This window comes from Bubalus kerabau, chromosome 17 (assembly GCF_029407905.1).
Source record: "Bubalus kerabau isolate K-KA32 ecotype Philippines breed swamp buffalo chromosome 17, PCC_UOA_SB_1v2, whole genome shotgun sequence".
NCBI lineage: Eukaryota > Metazoa > Chordata > Mammalia > Artiodactyla > Bovidae > Bubalus > Bubalus kerabau.
The window spans coordinates 58,913,038-58,929,495 of NC_073640.1; the positions used below are offsets into that span (position 1 = coordinate 58,913,038).

Sequence of the window (16,458 nt, forward strand, 5' to 3'; positions counted from 1 at the left end):
CACCATCCACCCAGTCATTGCCTGGCTGACAGTTTCTGTGTGACCTTTAATTTCACAGGTTTTTTTCTAACGTTTGAATATGACGCAGGTCATCATCTCCTTTCCCCACTCCTTCACACTTCATCACCTGCAGGGTGAGCTCTTTGACCCTTCACAAATGGCCCAATTATTGTCTGTAAATGAATCTTTCATGCGTCCCCTGTGCTCCAAGCTCTCAGTTCTAACTGGATTCAGCTTTTTTCCTGCATGGGTTGTTTCTTCTGTCTGGAAGGCCATCTCTGTTTCTATACCAGGAAAACCTACATCAAAATCTTGCAAAATGCAGCACTTCCCAGGCAGTGCAGTGGATGAGTCCACCTGCCAGTGCAGGGATCACTGGTTCGATCCCTGGTCTGGGAAGATTTCGGAGCAACTAAGCCCACGCGCCACAACTGCTAAAGCCTACGTGCTCTGGGGCCTGAGAGCCCCAGCTAACGAGCCTCTGTGCTGCAACTACTGAAGCCTGAGCACCTAGAACCTGTGCTCTGCAACAAGAGAAGTCACTGCAGTGAGAAGCCCGAGAACCACATCTAGACAGCAGCCCCCATCTCTACAACTCGAGAAAGCCCACGTGCAGCAGTGAAGACCCAGCACAGTCAGAAGTAAGTAAATAAATCAATCCACTCTTCTCAAAAAATCTTTCAAATTGCATTTCAATCATGCCCTCATCTGCCCAGGCTTTCCTGGTCTTCAGGTTGGGCTACGAGTGCCCCCAACCCCAGCCTCTATACTGCCGAGTGTTCCCACCATTACGACATGTATCATCCGAGATATGCAAAAAAGAAAAGTGGTTGCCTGAGGAGGCCTTACAAACAGCTGAGAAAAGAGAAGCGACAGGCAAAGGAGAAAGGGAAAGATATACCCAAATGAATGCAGAGTTCCAGAGAAATACGACAGATAAGAAAGCCTTCTTTAGTGAACAATGCAAGGAAATAGAGGAAAACAATAGAATGGAAAAGACTAGAGCTCTCTTCAAGAAAATTGGAGATACCAAGGGAACATTTCATGCAAAGATGGGCACAAGAAAGGACAGAAATGGTATGGACCTAACAGAAGCAGAAGATATTAAGAAGAGGTGGCAAGAATACACAGAAGAACTGTACAAGAAACTCTTAAGGACTCAGATAAACACGATGGTGTGGTCACTCACCTAGAGGCAGACAGCCTGGAATGTAAAGTCAAGTGGGCCTTAGGAAGCATTACTACAAACAAAACTAGTGGAGGTGATGGAATTCCAGCTGAGCTATTTCAAATACTAAAGGATGATGCTGTTAAAGTGCTGCACTCAATATGTCAACAAATTTGGAAAATTCAGCTGTGGCCACAGACTGTAAAAGGTTCGCTTTCATTCCAATTCCAAAGAAAGGCAATGCCAAAGAATGTTCAAAATACCGTACAATTGTGCTCATTTCACATGCTAGCAAGTTAATGCTCAAAATCCTTCAAGTTAGGCTTCAACAGTATGTGAACTGAGAACTTCCATATGTACAAGCTGGAGTTAGAAAAGACAGGGGAACCAGAAATCAAATTGCCAACATCCACTGGATCATAGAAAAAGCAAGAGAATTAAAACAAAACAAAACAAAAAAACACCTGCTTATTTGACTATACTAAAGCCTTTGTGCAGATCACAACAAACTGTGGGAAATTCTTAAAGAGATGGGAATATCAAACTACCTTACCTGTCTCCTGAGAAACCTGTATGCTGGACTGCTGGAAGCCAGCACGGGAGTGCCCACCCATGACAAAGGTCATGTGGAGAGGCCTGATATGCAAAGGCGAGTCAGGGCTCAAGGGGCCCCCCTGGACCTGCCCGAGCATCTACCCCAAAACCAGAATCTGTTTTACTATTTTACGACTTTCACCAACTCTTCTGACATTAACGGGGGGCTATCCCCGACCACCTTTCTCTGTAAGAAAATCAACTTAAAACTCTAGTTAATATGTCTCCTGGGCATAATAGGAGTGTTTCAATTCAAACCCCTCTGATGACTTTCTAGCTTGCCTGACAGGTTTGTTCAGATTCACAGCCTCCCAACCACGAGAGGCATGGGAAGCTTAAGACATTCTAACAATGCAGAGCTTCTCAGAGAGTTAAAATTGTTAGAATAGAACTAGTAGAGGATTTCTTTGTTGAGCTAATGCTTGCTGCCAAGTTTCCATATCCCTTACCTACTGTGTCCCTGGGAGTGTATTGATTAATATTTTGGTGTATAAAAATGTAAGTAGTAGCTTTAATGTTTGTAACCTTGGACCCTTGAGTTAATTCTTTTCTTGTAATAGCCCACCACACTTTTGTCCTATAGGAATGCAACTTTATCTAATGCTTTCGCAGGGTGGCGCCTGACTTTAGAATAATCACCTTTAGAGAAAAATAAGTTTTCTGAAGGGTCATAAAATGTTAACAGGCCTCCTGGCCAGAAGATGATGTAAATTACCTAAAACTTTTGCATATGATAAGTTTGCAGAAAGAAAGCTTGGCTTCGACAAGAATCAAGGACTGCTGACCTTGCATGACTCTACCCGCACCCCCCCCCCATTATCCTCTATGCACAACTTAAGGTATAAAAACTACTTTGGAAAATAAAGTGCGGACCGTGCTCACTGAAGCTTGGTCTCCCCATGTCATTCTTTCTCTTTCCTTTTCCTATTCAGGCTGATTCCATGGAACGCAGGGGCTCTCTGCATTCACTTTCCTGCCTGGGCTTCTAAGACCCACTCGAGAAGGTGCCTAAGGTGGGGCACCTCCCGCAATTCGAGAGGGCGCCTGTAGCCTACGTGAACAGAGTAAGTCCCATGCTGGGGCTTTATTGCAACAGTTAGAACTGGACACGGAATAACAAATTGGGAAAGGAGTACGTCAAGGCTATATATTGTCTCCCTGCTTATTTCACTTCTCTGCCGAGTAAATCGGGCAAAATGACAAACTGGATGACTTGCAAGCTGGAATCAAGATTGTCAGGAGAAATATCAACAACCTCAGATATGCAGATATCACTCTAATGGCAGAAAGTGAAGAGGAACTAAAGAGGTTCTTGGATGAAGCTCTTTAGTTAAAGAGGAGAGTGAAAAATCTGGCTTAAAACTCAACATTCAAAAAACTAAGATCATGGCATCCTGTTTTGTCACTTCATGGCAAATGAATAGGGGAAAAAGTGGAAACCATGACAGACTTTGTTTTCTTGGGCTCCAAAATCACTGCAGACGGTGACTGCAGCCATGAAATTTTTTTAAAGTAGCTTTCTTCTTGGAAAGAAAGAAAGCTATGACAAAGCTAGACATCATATTACAAAGCAGGGACATCACTTTGCTGACAAAAGTCTGTATAGTCAAAGCTATGGTTTTTCCAGTAGTCGTGTATGGATGTAGGAGTTGGATCACAAAGAAGGCTGAGCATTAGAGAACTGATGCTTTTGAATGTGGTGCTGGAGAAGATTCTTGAGAGTCCCTTGGAGTGCAAGGAGATCAAACAAGTCAATCCTACAGGAAATCAACCCTGAATATTCACTGGAAAGCCTGATGCTGAAGCTGAAGCCCCAGTACTTTGGCCACTTGATGTGAAGAGCCGACTCATTGGAAAAGACCCTGATGCTGGGAAAGACTAAGGGCAGGAGAAGAAGGAGGCGACAGCAGATTAAATGTCTATAAGGAAAATTGACGAATTTGTTGTGGGTGAAGTTGGCCAGTCTTTTTATTTATTGCTCACGTTCCTAGCTAAAAATGATCATGGTTTTCTGGGTCTGTTTCTGCGTCTGTAAATAGGGCACAATAGAATCTCACTCGCAGGTTTGTGGTGAGAAATTAGGGATGGGGAAAGGAAAGCACGGAGCTAGGGGCCTTGGACTTCCAAGGGCGTTCTATAAATATTAATAGTTAAGAAATATTAGTAAAAATTAGTGAATATATTACCTTTGCTATTATTATCCTCTCTTTCTCTCTGAATAGTTCCTAAGGGTACGCGGCTTTCTGAACAAAAGAGAGGTAAGTTCAAAGGCTCGAAGTTGAATGGAAAGGAAAGCGCCTCTTCTTGTGTCACAAGGCTAGTCTCTAGGGAAGACGACTCTCGGTGTTTTTGGTCAATCCCTGTTAGGCGGAGCCTTCGGTGGGTTCTTCCAATGGGGATGCTAGAATTAAATATCCGTCCCCTTTGCCTTGGGACTGGCAGGGCGCACAGGCGCCGTGGCCAATGAGGAGCGGCGTAAGAGCAATGGGGGCGGGGAAAAGGGCCTCGCCCCCCGGAGCGCCGGGCATCTGGTCCTTAACTCCCGCCGGGAAAAGGTAGGGACTTTTGGGACTCCGGGTTGCGGCGATGGCGCTTCGCTGGGGCATCGTGTCGGCTGGCCTTATCTCCAGCGACTTCACGACGATGCTGCGGATGCTGCCTCGCTCTGAGCACCAGGTCCTCCCTCTCTCCAGAGACCTGGGGAAGAGTGGGCGGGGGGTCTGAGGGAGGAGGGAACTAGGCTTCTGGGACTTCCGAGCCCCACAAGGCCGTGAAACAACCTCAAAATCCGTATCGCTCTTTTCTCACCTCTGTCTTTTTAACACGAATTACGCGAGGTTTGGGAGAGTCTTGATCTGTTTTGTTGTGTAAGGGAGACATTTAAATATTAGGGAGTTTAATAATCGGGGTTGAATAATCGTCTGCCTCAGATCTCTTTTTCCCAAACCCAGGGGTCCAGCCGCCGGTCACCTCATACCCCAGGACCGCATTCCCCGTGCCCCGTTATGGGAGTTGTCAATTTCTCCCTTCCCCACCGAGGCCTTCTCCATCACCTCCCTCCCATCTACCCGTCTTCCTTACCTGCCCCAGACCCTCCAGTCTGACTCAGTTGTCCCTCTAGGTAGTGGCGATAGCGGCCCGTGACCTGAGCCGGGCGAAGGAGTTTGCTAAGAAACACGACATCCCCAAGGCCTATGGATCCTATGAGGAACTGGCCAAGGACCCCGACGTGGGTGAGTGGCCCGGGCGGCGGAGGGGGAGAGGGGGCGTCACCGGGGGTGCTGCCTTCAGGCTGCTCCGTAGAAGAAGCGAGGCTCTGCGCGATAAGCCAATCCCTCTGGGCTCCCGAAAGGACTCTGGGCTGGGAGGCGGGACGATAGGAACCGGTTTCGTCTGAAATTATCTGTCCAGCATGAAATAGAAAGTAGGGGCCACACCTCCGCGGTAAAGGCAGGGCTTGAATTTCTGAGCGAGGCCTTTCAGGTTTTAAATACGACCCGTGTGGCTCGGGCTTCTGCGTTCCAGAGGAGCCTGGATGGAGAGGCAGGGCAGCGTAGTTGGACAACAGCCTGGCTCTGGAGTCAGATTGGCTGAGTGGGCATTTTCCCCTCTTCTGCTTGCCCTTCTCAGGTTCCTCATTTTTGAAACGGGCAAAATAATAATCTTACTTCTTGGTGGTGTTGTGAGGACTAAGTGAGAGATACGATAATTTCAGAAGACTGGAAATAATCTGAAGGAAATAGAGTGATAGTAGAGAATGGTTTTGTTGTTGTTTAGTCGCTAAGTAGTGACCAACCCTTTTGTGACCCCATGGACCGTAGCCTGCCAGGCTCCTCTGTCCACGGGATTCTCCAGGAAGGAATACTGGAGTGGGTTGCCATTCCTTCTCCAAGAGCTCTTCCTGACCCAGGGATCGAACCTGAGTTGCCTGCATTGGCAGGCGGATTCTTTGTCTCTAAGCCATCAGGGAGGCCCTTCAGTTCAGTTCAGTTGTTCAGTCCTATCCAACTCTGTGACCCCATGGACTGCAGCATGCCAGGTCTCTCTGTCCATCACCAACTCCCAAAGCTTACTCAAACTCATGTCCATTGAGTTGGTGATGCCATCCAACCACCTCATCCTCTGTGGTCCCCTTCTCCTCCTGCCTTCAATCTTTCAATCAGCATCAGGGTTTTTTCCAATGAGTCAGTTCTTTGCATCAGGTGGCCAAAGTATTGGAGTTTCAGCTTCAGCATCAGTCCTTCCAATGAATATTCAGGACTGATTTCCTTTAGGATGGACTGGTTGGAGCTCCTTGCTGTCCAAGGGACTCTCAAGAGTCTTCTCCAACACCACAGTTCAAAAGCATCAATTCTTCAGGACTCAGCTTTCTTTATAGTCCAACTCTCACATCCATACATGACTACTGGAAAAACCATAGCTTTGACTAGATGGACCTTTGTTGGTGAAGTAATGTCTCTGCTTTTTAATATGCCGTCTAGGTTGGTCATAACTTTTCTTCCAAGAAGCAAGCATCTTTTAATTTCATGGCTGCAGTCACCATCTGCAGTGATTTTGAATCTCCCCAAAATAGAGTCTGTCACTATTTCCAGTGTTTCCCCATTTTCCATGAACTGATGGGACCGGATGCCATGACCTTAGTTTTCTGAATGTTGAGTTTTAAGCCAACTTTTTCACTCTCCTCTTTCACTTTCATCAAGAGGCTCTTTAGTTCTTTGCTTTCTGCCATAAGTGTGGTGTCATCTGCATATCTGAGGTTATTGATGTTTCTCCCCGCAATCTTGATTCCAGCTTGTGCTTCATCCAGTCCAGAATTTCTCGTGATGTACTCTGCATATAAGTTAAATAAGCAGGGTGACAATATACAGCCTTGACGTACTCCTTTCCCGATTTGGAACCAGTCTGTAGGTCCATGTCGAGTTCTATCTATTACTTCTTGACCTGCATACAGATTTCTCAAGAGGCAGGTCAGGTGGTCTGGTATTCCCAGCTCTTTAAGAATTTCCCACAGTTTGTTGTGATCCATACAGTCAAAGGCTTTGGCTTAGTCAATAAAGCAGAAGCCCTTAGCTCCGTCCAAATGGGAGGCTAGATTTTGACCACTGTGGTAGGACTTCCTACCTTCTTGGAGGAACTCAGGCTCCAGGAAGCTTGGGGGCGGGGCCTCTAAACGGTGGGCGGTGCCGGAGGTCTCAGTGGGTGGGGCTATTGATCTCTACCTTTCTCCTCCCGCCATAGAGGTGGCCTACATTGGCACCCAGCACCCCCAGCACAAGGCTGCAGTGTTACTCTGCCTGACAGCGGGCAAGGCTGTGTTGTGTGAGAAGCCCATGGGTGTGAACGCTGCGGAAGTGCGCGAAATGGTTGCTGAGGCCCGATCCCGAGGCCTCTTCTTTATGGAGGTGAGGGTGGAGGGCCCTATCAACATCCCACATTAGAGCTACTTGCTATGGCTAAACGTGATTGTCGGTCAACAGTTTTGGAGGAACACAAGGGTGGATTGCCAAGAGTTAAGATGACCACAAAATGAACCAGGGTCCTTGCGTTTGTCGGGATGTCGTTGAGCTATGTCAGGGAATCTACTAGCAACATCCCCCCATGGGTGGGAGCCATTGCTTTTGGCCCTTAGCAAACATGGCCGCCTGAAGGATTGTGCGTCAGCGTCTCCGAAAAAAGATGCCGATAGTGAAAGGAGCACAAAAACCGCAATGGGCTTAGTTTGGGTGGATTTACAAAGTTAGAGATCCGAAGTACCAAGGAACCCCCTACAAAACCTCAATGTCAAACTGCCTTTGTTTTTACCCTTATCAGACTTGGCTACCTACAGGGACCTTTGACATCTTGCAAATTGCCAGTAATTAAAATGGCCACCAACACCAATGGCTAATGCCAGAAGTTAAGATGGCCACCACATGACACCATCCGCCCCACCACCATCCCAAGCTATTTTCATGTTAAGGAGTATTACGGTTCTTTTTTCTTTTTGGCCACACCAAGAGGCATGTGGAACTTTCATGAACAGGGATGGAACCTGTGCCCCCTTTGGAAGCCCAGTGTCTTAACTGCTGGACCACCACCAGGGAAGTCTGAGTATTATGGTTTTTAAACATTTTGCTGTAGGTTCTGCTAGTAGTCACAATAGCTCTTACTTCCCCATGTTCTATCTAGTTATCATACGCTCAGTATTGCTGAGCCTCCTAAGTCTGCAAAGTTCTATGTGCCCAAGAAGTAGTCGAGATATCAGTGCCAAAATTCTGTGAATTTATTATTTCTTCATTTTTATTGACACCTAATGTGTACCAGATTCAATCCTAGGAACTGGGGATTCATAACATACAAGACAGAGGCTCAGTTTTCAAGGAGCTCAAGATCACTTTAGGTCATGGAAATGGGTAACCCCAACGTCCATGGACATGGGCTTTTGTGGACATAACACTGAGCAGTTCATGGAGCAGAGACACCCTGTCCCAACTTGGGTGATGATCAAGGAGGTTTCTTGTGGGTAGAGGCCAGAGAGGGAAAACAGAGTTAAGACTTAAAACAAGAATTTGCAGATTTCATTTCATTAGTATGAAATTTATCTTGGATAGGTCAAGATTTCTGGCTTTAGAGTCAGAGGACTGTAGATTCCAGTTGCCAAGTTCCTAGCTCTGTGACCCTGGGCAAATAATTTGATTCAACTGAGCCTTAGTTTTCTGATTTAAAAAATGGACATAATGATAGCTGTCTGGCCGAGATGATGGGAGAACTCATTATGCACAGCATGTACATATTGTCTTGATCATAATATATACCCAATAAATGCAAGCTGACGTTAGGCAATGGGAAGCAACAGAAGGGGACTGGGCAGGGGTGAGACAGGGTCAGCTCTTAGAGAAGGAAAGATCCCTCTGGGCCATGTGGGGATTGGACTGGAGGGGAGAGACTGGGCGTGTTAATTTGCCAGGGCTCCTATAATAAAGTGCCACTAACGGACCAGGTGGCTAAACAACAGAGATTTCTTTTCCCATATTTCTGGGGAGTTCTTTGGTGGCCTAGTGGTTAGGATTCTGGGCTTTCACTACAGTGGCCTGGGTTTAAAACTGTGATCCTGCAAGCCTCATGGTGAAGCCCCCCCCCCCAAAAAAAATCATAAAATTTTTTAGAATTTAAAAATAAAATAAAAATTTTAAAAATAAATATTTTCTCACACTCTGGTGGCTAGAGAAGTCAAGGTGTCAGCAGGGTTGGCTCCTCCTAAGCCCTCTCTCTTTGACTTGCAGATGGCAGCCTCCTCCCTGTGTCTACACATGGTCTTCCCTCTGGGCAGAGTTGTGTCCTAACTTCCTCTTCTTCTAAGGACTCCAGTCCTATTGGATGAGGGCCCACCTTAATGACCTCATTTTAACTTAATTACCTCCTTAAAAAAACCTACCTCCGGGAACTTCCCTGGCAGTCCTGTGATCAAGACACCATGCTTCCAATACAGGGGGCACATGTTTAATCCCTGGTCAAGGAAATACGATCCCACATGCCACGAGATGTGGCAAAACACACACACACACACACACATACACACTCCAAATACGCTCACATTAGGGGGTTCTGGGGAGGAGTTGGGCCTCAACATGAATTTGGTGGGGAGACAATTCAGCCCGTAACATTGGGGGACTGGTGTAATGGTTCAGATAAGGAAGGACAAGGCCGGCCTTGGGGCTGCAGGACTGGAGAGGAGAGAAGGTGGCAGAGAGGGTCAGGCTAGACACAGCTTGGGGACTGCCAGGCTGTGGAAGGAAGACAGAGGGGCCTTGTTTGGGGAGCGGTGGGTACCCACTCAAGACTGAGTCCTCGAAGAGAGAAAAACTGGTTAACTTTTGGGTCCTGATTGTTTTCCTTCTCTTCCTGCATCCTGCTTTCTTCCCTCTGTGGTCTGCAGGCCATCTGGACCCGGTTCTTCCCTGCTGTAGAGGCTCTGAGGTCTGTCCTGGCCCAGGGAACTCTGGGGGACCTTCGGGTGGTTCGGGCAGAATTTGGGAAGAATCTCACCCATGTACACCGGGCCACAGACTGGGCCCAGGCGGGAGGTGGCTTGTTAGACCTTGGCATCTACTGTCTCCAGTTCATCTCCATGGTTTTCGGTGGGCAGAAGCCGGAGAAGATTTCAGCTGTGGGAAGGCGCCATGAAACAGGTACGGTCTATCCTGGACTTGCTTGGTTGGTTGGTCAAGTCACTAAGTTGTGTCCAACTCTGCGAGCCCATGGACTGTAACATGCCAGGTTCCTCTGTCTATGGGGTTCTCCAGGCAAGGAATACTGCAGTGGATTGCCACTTCCTTCTTCAGGGGATCTTCCCAGACCAGGGATCGAACCTGTGTCTCCTGCAATGGCAGGCAGGTTCTTTACCACTGAGCCACCAGGGAATATCCTGGACTAATAGGAGTGGATCCTCTCTTACTGGGAGCAGTGAACTGGGGATAAGTCTCCTCCCTGATGAGTATCAGGTTAGACAGCTAGAGAAACTTCCCACGTGAAGCCACCCAAGCTACCCCCAGCCTGGGCCCAGAGTTGAGAGTGTGAGCAGGGTCTGTGCTGGGACTTTGCTGCGTGATGTTGGCCAAGGGACACAACATCTCTGAGTCTTAATCAGTTACCAACTAGTTACCTAATTAGTTTTAATTAAGTAAAATGTCAATAATAGAGTTATCATAAGGAGTTAATGAAGTAATTTTTGAAGCAAATGGTAAGCAGTTATTGAATATAAACAATTATTATTTTTTGCATTTGTCTCAGTTAGCCTTTGCTGCATAACAAACTACCCTAGAACTTAGTGACCTTAAATAACAATCATTTATTAGCTTGTGATCCTGTGGGTCGGCAATTTGGGCTGGGCTCAGCTTGAGTGGTTCTTCTGCTGGTCTTAGTCGTGTAGCTGCAGTTGGCTGGCTGTCCCACTGGAGCTGGATGCTCTAGGATGGCCTCACTATGTCTTGCAGGTGTTGGTTATTCTATGGCGAGCCTTGGTTCTCCTTCACATGGCCTCTCCTGCTGGCTAACTCAGGTTCATTCATATGGTGGTCTCAGAGTTCCAGGTGGAGCAACAGGAAGGTGGACCTCAGCATGCAAACACTTTTCAGACCTTTGCTTCTACCATATTTGCCACTGTTCCATGGCCCAACATCAGCTCAGATTTCAGAGGTGGGCAAATAGACTTTACCTCCTGATGGAAGAAGCTACTGCAAAGAGGCACTCATAGAGGAACAAGAGGAATTGCTGTGGCCATCTTTGCAAACTGCAGAAAGCAATGAATAGCCAGGAAATTAGTACATGAGATGAAGGTCACTCTTTAGAAAAACTGTCTCCGTCTAACATCTGGCCAGTTCCTAGGCTAAATAGTAGTTATAAAAACAGATCCTGTTTACTAAGTGCTACCTTAATAGATATTAAGGTTATTATAGATTATAACTTTAGGGTTATTATAGATATGACCTTTCTGATATATTAAAGTTGTCCCCATTTTACATATTAGGAAACTGAAGTGCAGAGAGGGGTAGTGATTTATCCAGGGTCACACAGCAGACCTGGGATAAGAACTTGGGCTTAAAAGAGAGCTGAGTCAGGGGACTTGCCTAGCAGTCCAGTGGTTGGGACTCTGCATTTCCACTGCAGGGGCTACGGGTTTGATTTCTGGTCAGATAATTAGGCTCCCCCATGCCACATGGTGGAACTAGGATCCCAAGTTCCAAAAAGAGAGAGGGCTGAGTCAGTAGACTCCTCCATCTGTGGCCTGCCTGATGTGGAACCAGGCTAGTACTTTACCTGCTGTGTTTAATTTTTAACTAATGCTTATATATCACTTATTGTCATCTAAATAGTCTTCTAAGTACATTGTGCATTTTATAGCACTTAATGTAATACTTGAAATGGCCTTATGAGGCAAATTCTCTTATTATCCCCATTTCAGAGATCAGGTAACTGATTCTTACAAACCTATACAACAAGTATTTACAATGGAGGAAACTGAGGCTTAGTGAGGTGAAGTCTCCCTCTCTTTACTTTTTTAGCATATTTTTCTTTATTTATTTAGATTACATCTTTACTGTGATATAATTCACATACCATACGATTTATTCATTGAAAGTATATAATTAAAAAAATAAAAAAAGAAAATATATAATTTTGTGGCTTTAGTATAGTCACAGAGTTGTGCATTTATCACTATAATCAATTTTTAAATTAATTTTTATTGAAGTATAGCTGATTTTATGGGATTTTCTAGGTGGCACTAGTGGTAAAGAACCTGCCTGCCAGTGCAGGAGACAGAAGAGATGTGGGTTTGACCCCTGGGTCAGGAAGATCCCCTGGGGGAGGACATGGCAATCCACTGCAGTATTCTTGCCTAGATAATCCCATGGACAGAGAAGCCTGGCAGACTACAGTCACAAAGAGTTTGACACAATCAAAGCAACTTAGCACACATGTGCATGCATCATACAGCAAATGTAGCATGGAGACATAGTCGATTTACAATATTGTGTTAGTTTCAGGTATATAGCAAAGTGATTCAGTTATGCATATACCATAGCCACTCTTTTTAGATTCTTTTCCCATATAGGTTATTGCAGAGTATTGAGTGGAGTTCCCTGTGCTATTTGGTAGATTCATATTAGTTATCTGTTTTATGTAGTGTGTATATGTCAATCCCAATCTCTCCCAATTTATCTCTCCTGCACTGTAATCAATTCTAGAATATTTTCATTACTCAAAAAACAAAAAAAAAACCCCACCAATTTTCCCAGGCCCCTGAGCCCTAACCAACCACAAATCTGCTTTGTGGCTCTATGGATTTGCCAAATATTGTTCTTGCCTGGAAAATTCCAAGGACAGAGGAGCGCGTCACGCTACAGTCCACGAGAGTCACAAAGTGTCAGACACGACTGAGTACATGGCGCCAGACATTTCATATGAATGGAATCCTGCAACGTGTGACTTTTGTGTCTGGCTTCTTTCATTTGACATGTTTTCAGGGTTCATCCATGTGGCAGGACATATCACTACTTCTGGCTTCAGTCATATTAAAGATGAGATCTCAGGACTTCCCTGGTAGTCCAGTGGCTAAGACTCTGCACCCCCAGTGCAGGGGGCCCAGGTTCAATCCCTGGTCAGGAAACTGGATTCCCGTATGGGGCATCTAAAAATTTCACATGCTGCAACTTAAAAGAGCCCACATGCTGCAACTAAGACTCAGTGCAACCAAATAAATACTTAAAATTTAGGGGAAAAAAAAGCTATCTTGCCTAAAGTTCTTCAGACGGGACTTCTTTTTTTTTTGGTTGTGCTGGGGCTTCGCTGCTGCTCAGGCTTTCCCTAGTTGCAGCGATTGGGGCTACTCTGTACTCGCAGCGTGTGGGTTTCTTGTTGCAGAGGCTTCACTTGTGGAGCACCGGCTCTAGGACGCGCAATAGCTTCAGCACGTGGGTTCAGCAGTTGTGGTGTATGGGTTTAGTTGCGTCGCAGCTTGTGCGGTTTTCCCAGACCAGGGATCGAATCTGTTTCTCCTGCGTTGGCAGGCGGACTCTTTACCAATGAGCCTCCAGGGAAGCACTCAGGCAGGATGTGAGGCCAGGCTTGCCCTTGTCCTGTGCCTTCCCCAGGTGTGGACGACACTGTCACTGTGATACTCCAGTACCCGGGAGGGGTCCACGGCAGCTTCACCTGCAGCATCTCTGCCCAGCTCTCCAATACGGTGTCTGTGAGTGGTACCAAGGGCATGGCCCAGGTGAGGCACGGTTGGCTGAGCTGGGATGACTCCAAGTACTGGGAACCAGGGCCCTTAGTGAGAGGAATAGGCCAGTCGTGGCTGTTGGAGCTGGATGGGGACTGAACTTACCTCTTCCCACACCGTTGATAAGACATTCATCCTCAGCTACTAGGCCATGGGATGGAGTTTGGACCTCCAGGCTCCTTCCTGAGGGTGAACCCATTGGTCTGTCAAAGTCCTTAGTCCTTTCTTGGGAGAAACCAGTTCTTAGTCATCACCCTCTGAGAGCAGCTATAACCTTTGGAATTGCACTCAGGACAGAATACGGGCATTATCAAATGGCAGCTTCATGGGGCTTCCTGGAGCCATGTTGCTAGAAAGAAATTCTATTCTCAGCAAAAGAATTTGTACCTTGCCCCAAACTGGAACTGCAGAATCTGCCCCAGCTGTATCTCTGTATTTCCATTTTGACTTAGACTTGGGTATGGGAATAATTTAGGCTTCCCCAGGGGCTAAAACAAAATGGATAAGCAGATGATGGGTTGTCTCTGCTCCTCCTTGCAAAGGGGGATTCCACGGAGGCAATGATAATCTGTCTTCACGGCCTGAGCACAGGGTTACAGAAAGGTTTGTTCCTGGGGAAATGAACAGATAAGACAGTCTTGTACTGTGGCAATCCTGATGCTAAGAAATAATCCTCCAGCAACCAGGGCAGGGCTAGGTTGGGTAGGGACCCAAACCTTCCTGAAGATGGTGGGTGATCAGTGCTTAACTGACAAGAGAGAGCTCCTGAGCAGCCCTGTTGGTGAGGGTGGTAGGACCACCTCTTATCTCTTCTCTCAGCTCCTCAACCCCTGCTGGAGCCCAACAGAGCTGGTGGTGAAGGGGGAGCATAAGGAGTTCCCACTGCCTCCAGCCCCAGGCAAGGAGTTCAATTTTACAAATGGAATGGGCATGAGTTATGAGGCCAAGCATGTCCGGGAATGCCTGCAGAAAGGTAAGCATGTGGAGAACAGGGGTGGGAGGATGGGAGGGTAGCAGGGCAAGCCTGGTAGTGGAGGTGGGTATCCTCTCTACTCATCCACTCAAGCAACTGTTTAGAACTACATTTCCCAGGACCTCCTGTGGCATCCATAGGTTAGAACCATGAATTAGTGTGCCTCATGGGATTCTGGGAATTGTAGTTCTTTTGGTCTTTGGGCCTATGAGTAGGAGAGTGTCCCTAACTGCACTCTCCCCCAGGCCTGAAGGAAAGTCCTGTGATTCCACTGGTGGAAAGTGAGCTCCTGGCTGACATCCTTGACGAGGTGAGGAAGGCCATTGGAATCACCTTCCCCCAAGACAAACACTGATGTATGCCCTGAACAAATAAAGACATGCTGGGAATTCTTTGGCTGTCCAGTGGTCAAGACTTGGCACTGTCACTTCTGGGGCCTGGGTTCAATCCCTGGTCAGAGAACTAAGATCCTGTAAGCCTCAGGGCATGGCAAAGTAAATACAAAAATTAAATAAAATAAATAATAAAGTTGTGTTTCCACAGAGATCTTGGCAGTGGTGGTTTGATAGGCGCTGGGGAGAGTCCACCATCAAAGAGGTCACTAGAGCATAAATTGGTTGGAAGGATGAGAGTGGGGGAAGGTGGGGTCAGGACCGTATTTCCCACAAGCTCCTGGAACAGACATGTGTGGGAAGATCCACAGTTGAAGGTGTCCCTAATTGCACCCTCCCTAGCCTCTCTCTTTGTCTCGTCATCAGGAAATGGGAGACACAACACTAAACACCCTCTGGTGAGGATTAAATGGCCCCTAGCACACAGTAGTTTCTCTGTAGATGTTAGCCAATGGCCCTTCACTTTGACGTCAGGCTTCCAGAAGCTCCAGGCTCCCATAAGGTATAGAGAATCGTGGGACTTCCCTGGTGGTCCAATGGCCAAGATACCATGCTCCCAATGCAGGGGGCCTGGGTTCAATCCCTGGTCAGGGAACTAGATCCCAAATGCCGCAACTAAGAGTTCATATGCAGCAACTAAAGATTTTGCATGCCACAATGAAGATCAAAGATCTCAAGTTCCAAAACTAAGACACGGCACAGCCCAATAAATGAATAAGTAAAATATTCAAAACAAGGGGCTTTGCTGGTGGTCCAGCGGTAAGACTTCACCTTTCAGTGCAGGGGTTGTGGGTTCAATCCTCAATTGTGGAGCTAAGATCCACATGCCTCACGGCCAAAACAAACAAACAACAATAAAAACATAAAACAGAAGCAATATTGTAATAAATCCAGTAAAGACTTTAAAAATGGTCCACATCAAAAAAATAATCTTTACAATCAAAACAAACCTTTGCTTAAAAAAAAGTATAGAGAGTCATTTCAACAGGAATGTTCACAAGTATTCAGTGGTCTTATTGGCAAAGCCTGGGTCATATGCCCCTCTGTGTGGCAGGGGTAGGAAGTCATTCCCACCCAAATTACAGAGAGTTAGAATGGGGCTGTATGTGGGCACTTGGCCAACCAATTAGGGTTAACTTTGTGCTCTAAGAAAGATCTCATTTCCATATTTTACCATAGTAGTGAGTATAGGTTAGGTTATGCTGTAGTAACAAACAATCCCCAAATCTCAGCTTAGCATAACAAGGTTCTTTCCTCACTTGTGTTATATATTGACTGAGAGTTCTGGACTGTATCTTTCTGGGAGTCCTGCTGGTCAAGTGTGGCCAAGGAAAGAACACCCTGGAAGCTTTGGTACCAAAACATAAATGCTCTGACATGAAAGTGATACACATAATCTCAGAATGTATTGGCCAAAATTAGTCATGTGACCTGAATGAACTACAGAGAATCTAGGAAGTTCATATCGACCACATTCCAGAAGATGAGATGAACATATTGGTTTTATGACACTAATAACTCTCACTATGAGGAAATAAGAAATTTGGTAGAAATTTCAGAACACTGAGAG

General features: G+C 46.3%; 1 protein-coding gene across 1 annotated transcript; it reads left to right on the forward strand.

Annotated features, from left to right (window-relative positions):
• Positions 1 to 4,282: 4,282 nt before the first annotated feature.
• DHDH (dihydrodiol dehydrogenase) lies at positions 4,283 to 15,042 on the forward strand. Its single transcript, XM_055553615.1, has 7 exons — positions 4,283 to 4,438; positions 4,884 to 4,995; positions 7,001 to 7,164; positions 9,678 to 9,930; positions 13,393 to 13,517; positions 14,343 to 14,496; positions 14,742 to 15,042. The coding sequence occupies exons 1-7, from the start codon at positions 4,349 to 4,351 to the stop codon at positions 14,849 to 14,851; spliced, it is 1,008 nt and encodes a 335-aa protein (XP_055409590.1). The 5' UTR covers positions 4,283 to 4,348; the 3' UTR covers positions 14,852 to 15,042.
• The last annotated feature ends 1,416 nt before the right edge of the window (positions 15,043 to 16,458 follow it).